Here is a 5,294-nt window from a genome sequence, read left to right as displayed (position 1 = left end):
GCTAATGCTAAATAGCTATGTAAACATGGTGTTTAGAAGAGGCTAAAGAAGCTAGTTTGCTATATGAACATAACGTCAAAGTGCTAAATTTTGATTCCCACCACGTGTCATCGATACAACACGTGCTACAGCAAACTCCACCGCCCTCTACTGGTTCAAATCTGTCACTTCACTCCAACAAAACAGTTATTAGAGCTTTTTAATTTATCCAGAAAAAATTATGCAGAGGAAGCTAAATGCGCTAAACGCTTTCAGTTAGCAAAGCGCTGCATGAAAAGTTAGCTCCTCCATCAGCAGAAGCGTGCTGACATCAGGGTTGCTGACGCTGCAGGTCAGAGGTCAAGATCCGACATGAACCGAATGTTAGCTGGACGCATTTAACAAAACCTGAAGAATTTCTTTATCGTTTCTCTTCAGAAGGATCGTTCATGTCTTACTGAGTGTGAGGTCATGAGTCCCTGGACTCACCTGCTCCTCCAGAACCTCCTGCTCCTCCAGAACCTCCTGCTCCTCCAGAACCTCCTGCTCCTCCAGAACCTCCTGCTCCTCCAGAACCTCCTGCTCCTCCAGAACTCAGGGCGTCCAGAACCTGATCGGCCTTCTGGATCAGAGACTCGATCCTGCTGTCTGGACGGGTTCAGCATCATGTTAGCCTCAGCGGGTTTGCCGCCGACTGGACCCTGCTGTGTTCGTACCTCTGAACGGCGCCGCCAGGCCGCCGGAGCCGTTCCCCTCGGCGGTGAGGGCAGAGATGTGTTCGGCCAGCTGCAGCCGCAGCTCTCTGAGCGTCTGCTCGCCTTCAGCCTGGACCACGCATTGAAAGCGAGACGAGAAAACAGAAGCACGTTTCCTCAGGACGCACCGATCAGATACCAATACCTGCATGGGTCCCGATATCGAAAGACAATGTTGGAAAACATGACGCCGGCGCTTTAAGGCAGCTCAGCTGTTTTTTCTGGATCGGTACCGGCCGGTAATGAGCCTCAGGTTTCATGTCGGTGGTGAATAAAGCGGATCGGTGCATCCCTGAATGAGATTAAGGGTAAAGAAGCTGAACTCTGACCTTTGACCTCCCTCTCAGCTGGGCTGGCGCTGCCCTCAGCTCTCCGTCCTTCTCCAGGTCCAACACCCAGGACGGAGCTCTGCCTCTGGCCGCTCCAGGCGGAGCGTCGCCTGGGAAACAACAGACACCCAGTCAGACCAGACCGAGCGAGGGCAGAGACAGGAAGTGACCCGCGGCGTACCGCTCTCCTCCCAGGGCGGCGGCTCGGCGGCGGCGGCGGCGCGCAGGACCCAGCTGGGGTAGGTCAGGTCCGGCAGGCTGCTGACCTCGGAGCAGCCCAGGGCCGACTTGTTGCTGGTCAGCCAGCGAGGGAGGTGCAGGTCTCTGTGTGCAGACTGAGGAGGCCGGGGTTAAAGGACCAGAGGGAGGTTCAGGCACCGCAACAGGAGGCCGGCGGACCAGAACACCTACAGCGGGAACGTCAGCCGACTGGCTCAGTCTGTCCGTCTGCAGCTTCTCCCTCGACCTGGAGGAGGAAACGCCAGGATCCATCAGGTCCAACTAAAGCCTGGCGGAGCAGAGAGATCTGCAACTGGCATCTTTACTCCACAGAAAGTGATTCCTGAATAATGAGTCTCTTTATGGCTTTTTTAGATTAAATAGATTTTTCATTTCTGACTGGAATACATGATTCATGCTTTCTTTTGTTAACTTGGATTCATGCTAATGTGCATTTTGAATTTTTTATAAAAATGAAGCAGGAATGCAGCGATGTGAAATATTGGCCCGATATCGATGGCCGATGTTAATATTGATGTTTTGGCAGGTATTTGATATTTACAGATGAGTTTTTTTTCTCTACAGTTTCGACACCTTTTGGGGAATAAACAACCAGAATCAGATGGAAATGAGGTGAGAATAAACACAGGTTGTTGATGTCGGCCCAGTTTGATTTATCGGGCCGATAAAGAACAGAACGCCGACGTCGGGGACGGTTTACCTTTACCAGGCATCAGAAATTTAAATTCTGCTTTATCTGATTCATGTTGTGCAGATTTTCTGTCTGCAGAATCCAGACAGACTCCACCAACCTGGAGGTCCTGGCAGGAAAATGGTTCTGGTTCTGGTCCTGGTTCTGGTCTGGAGGCTCCGGGTCCAGGTGACGGCGTTGGTGAGCAGCATGGCTGCTGCCGAGTCTGGATCCGGCCGGTTCAGAATCCCCGGACCGGCACAGGACGCCTGGCGTCAGAGAGACGGAAACACAGACGGCTCCTTTAACGTAACGTTTATCGCAAACTGACGACGAAACGTCCAACCCGGCCGGCGGCGGTGGTGCGTTCAAGGACCTCGAATGAAGGCAGACGTGTGAGTGACGGGCAGCGAGCCGTCGCAGGGGATGGACAGCAGCTCCTCCGTCGTCATGGAGACGCGGTCGCGGCGGTGATGGAGGGAGCTGACGGGGAGGCTGAGGAAGTCCAGCTCCCCGTCGGTCAGACGCTCCCGCAGGACTGCAGGGCCACAACCAGATCAGCCAATCAGAACACAGGAGGCTGTTATTTATGCAATCCTTCATTTCGTGGTTTAGATTTTAAGTTCATTTGGTTTTTCTTGAAATAAAGAGTTAATTATGCTGGAAGAAGCCACATAAACGGTCCCTCCATGGTGGATGAAACGTGTCTGTGTGACGCACCGTCTCTGTTTCTGGCCGTCCCGTGATTGGCCGGCCGGCTGCGCGGCAGAACCAGCGACGCCGTCAGCGACCTGCACTGCTGGCAGCTGCGGTCGAAGTCTGCGATGTAGGCGTCCAGCGCCGCCGACGCCGACGCAAAGTCCTGCAGGCGGAAGAAAAAACAAACCTCCAGACCTCAGTGTCACCTGGCAACACGCCTCACCGCCTCGCCGCTCTGCATCATCATCACCTGGTCTCTGAACCTGAAGGTGGCGCTGCGGCCCGGAGGCTGCAGGCCGCTGCGCAGGTGGCCGGAGCGCGACAGCAGAGACGTGACGGTCGACTCCGGGGACAGACAGTCGCTGCTGGACTCCATCTTTTATCTACACGGAAATAAAACCCAAATCAATTCTGACAGGTGTTTAAATCCACTACTAAGAAAGAGCGAACATTGCAAGAGTCGTTCAACATACTTTTACTCAAGTAAAAAGTAATTATTCATAAAAATAATTCAGGAATTATCAAGTATTTGGTAACAAAAAAAAGAAAGAAAGAGGCTGCTGAAGTAAGAATATCAGATTTTAGAATGATTTTTAATTTTTTTTTAGTTTGTACATAACATGTAAATTCTACTTATGTAAAAACTACAGAGTACACATAAGTATTATTTATTAACAAATAACATTTAGTTATTTGTTAATAACTAAATGTTATTTAGTTATTAATAAATAACATTTAGTTATTTGTTAATAACTAAATGTTATTTAGTTATTAACAAATAACATTTAGTTATTTGTTAATAACTAAATGTTATTTAGTTATTAATAAATAACTAAATTTATTAATTTAGTTATAAATTAATAACTAAATTAATAGTTATTAATTTAGTTATTAATAACTAAAATTAATAACTAAATTATTAATTTTAGTTATTAAAATTAATCATTTTAATAACTAAAAATTATTAAAAATTTTAATAAATTTTAAAAATTTATTAAAAAATTTTAATACATTTTTGAATCTATTAAAATTCAAATATTCACTGAAATATTCTTTCAGTGAATATTCACTGAAAGAATATTATTCTTTCACTGAAAGAATAAATAATATAAATGGTACAAAAATAAATGCTAATATAATTTTATTTATCATACAAATAATCTAAATATTATTTAGAAGACAAACTTTTCCTGTATAAAATGTGATAATGCTCATTGTTTACCATTTCTTGATTTCTTCTTCGTCTCCAAATGTTTCAGGAAGCAGAAAAATAACAGAACTACAAAGCTGCTGTGGAAACAAGAGGTCTCACTTCAACATGAACTGTAGCTCTGCATTTTTTTTTTTTTTGGTTAAAACTCGTTTGTTCTTCATTCAGTGAAGTTTAGTCATAGTGGGCAGAGAATCCAGAAATATTACTAAAGTAAAAGTAAAACGTACAGTGGTATAACTACTCCTAAAAGTATCTGTTTTTTTTAAAAAAGTTACTTTTTACTTACTACCCACCTCTGTGGAATCAAAGTAACAGGGAATGTTTGCCATCTCTTATTTTTATTTTATGGCTAGATAGCTAAAAAAAAATAAATAAATAAAAATCCCCGTTTAAAGATTAAACCTGAGCTCTAACAGAAGTTGACTTAACGGAGAGCTTTTAACAGGAGAATCAGAATAAAAGATGGCGACCTGAGTTTTCTCGCCTAAACTCCGCCGAGCAGCGCTGAGAGGAGAACCGGAAGCTGCAAACATCGACGAAAATAAGCGAAAATCATTTTTACGGTCGGAAATGTGTTTTATCCACGTCCAGCCGTGGGGTTTTTTAACGGTTAATCCAGGAGGGATCCCCTGGTTACGGGCTACAGCCGAGCTGCTCCTCCAAGTCAGTTCGAACTGGCAGGTCGCTAACAGGAAGTAGTCAACGGTTAACCGGAAGTAGGACTGCGTCGAACTTTTCAACTGATAGTGTTTCCACAGTTCATACATAAACCGTTTTTTCACCCCAATTATTGTTAGTGTTATTATTTTCACACAGTTTGTTGGAAGAATGTATATTTGGTTTTTAAAAAAATGTCCTTATAAACATTCAGTTTAATTAATTTTCTTTAATTTTATGTTTAGTAATTTCAAACTAAAACACCTGGCAGTACAAAATTATGATAATTGGTGTTTTCTATAGGCCTGTCTCCTCCATAAGCACAGAATCCATTTAATCTACAACAAAATCTATTTTAAAAAAAGATCAATCTGCATTATGAGCGTGTTTAGTCTCTATTATTGTTGTTCTTTTGATGCTATTTTATTTATTTTTATTTTTTTCGCCAGAAATATTATTGAATTCTACCTGCAAAGCTAATCTACCACAAAACATTTATTATTATTATTATTATTATTATTATTATTATTATTATTATTATTATTATTATTATTATTATTATTTAAGATTTAATAAATATTGGATTTTTTTCTCCTTTTTGAAGATTTTTGTTTCCTGTTTTTTCTCCTAATATTTGCATTGTTTCCATGTTCAAAATTAAATGTTATTTAATTTTATTATTATTATTATTATTATTATTATTATTATTATTATTATTATTATTATTATTATTATTATTATTATTATTGTTA

At 42.2% G+C, this 5,294-nt stretch overlaps 1 protein-coding gene across 4 annotated transcripts in view; it reads right to left on the bottom strand.

Annotated features, from left to right (window-relative positions):
* The window catches only part of cunh18orf54 (chromosome unknown C18orf54 homolog), a 9,208-nt gene extending 4,269 nt beyond the window's left edge, over window positions 1-4,939 (bottom strand). The window contains exons 1-10 of one of the 4 annotated variants that reach the window (XR_001776264.1): window positions 4,356-4,939; window positions 2,923-3,055; window positions 2,694-2,835; window positions 2,350-2,511; window positions 2,095-2,242; window positions 1,475-1,529; window positions 1,245-1,398; window positions 1,064-1,173; window positions 696-804; window positions 469-627 (exon numbers count right to left, since the gene is read on the bottom strand). Coding sequence is in view for 3 of the 4 variants with exons in the window: in XM_008402357.2 (XP_008400579.1) it covers window positions 469-627; window positions 696-804; window positions 1,064-1,173; window positions 1,245-1,398; window positions 1,475-1,529; window positions 2,095-2,242; window positions 2,350-2,511; window positions 2,694-2,835; window positions 2,923-3,048 (1,165 nt within the window). In the remaining variant the exon portion in view is untranslated. Of the gene's footprint in view, window positions 1-468; window positions 628-695; window positions 805-1,063; window positions 1,174-1,244; window positions 1,399-1,474; window positions 1,530-2,094; window positions 2,243-2,349; window positions 2,512-2,693; window positions 2,836-2,922; window positions 3,056-3,894; window positions 3,966-4,355 lie in introns of those variants that run through there. The other 3 variants (XM_008402357.2, XM_008402356.2, XM_017303230.1) reach the window with 3 other exon arrangements.
* Window positions 4,940-5,294: the final 355 nt, after the last annotated feature.

This window comes from Poecilia reticulata, unplaced genomic scaffold (assembly GCF_000633615.1).
Source record: "Poecilia reticulata strain Guanapo unplaced genomic scaffold, Guppy_female_1.0+MT scaffold_219, whole genome shotgun sequence".
In the NCBI taxonomy this organism is placed as follows: Eukaryota; Metazoa; Chordata; class Actinopteri; order Cyprinodontiformes; family Poeciliidae; genus Poecilia; species Poecilia reticulata.
The sequence above is the reverse complement of the archived record's forward strand: the minus strand, read 5'-3'. Positions and strand labels throughout refer to the sequence as shown.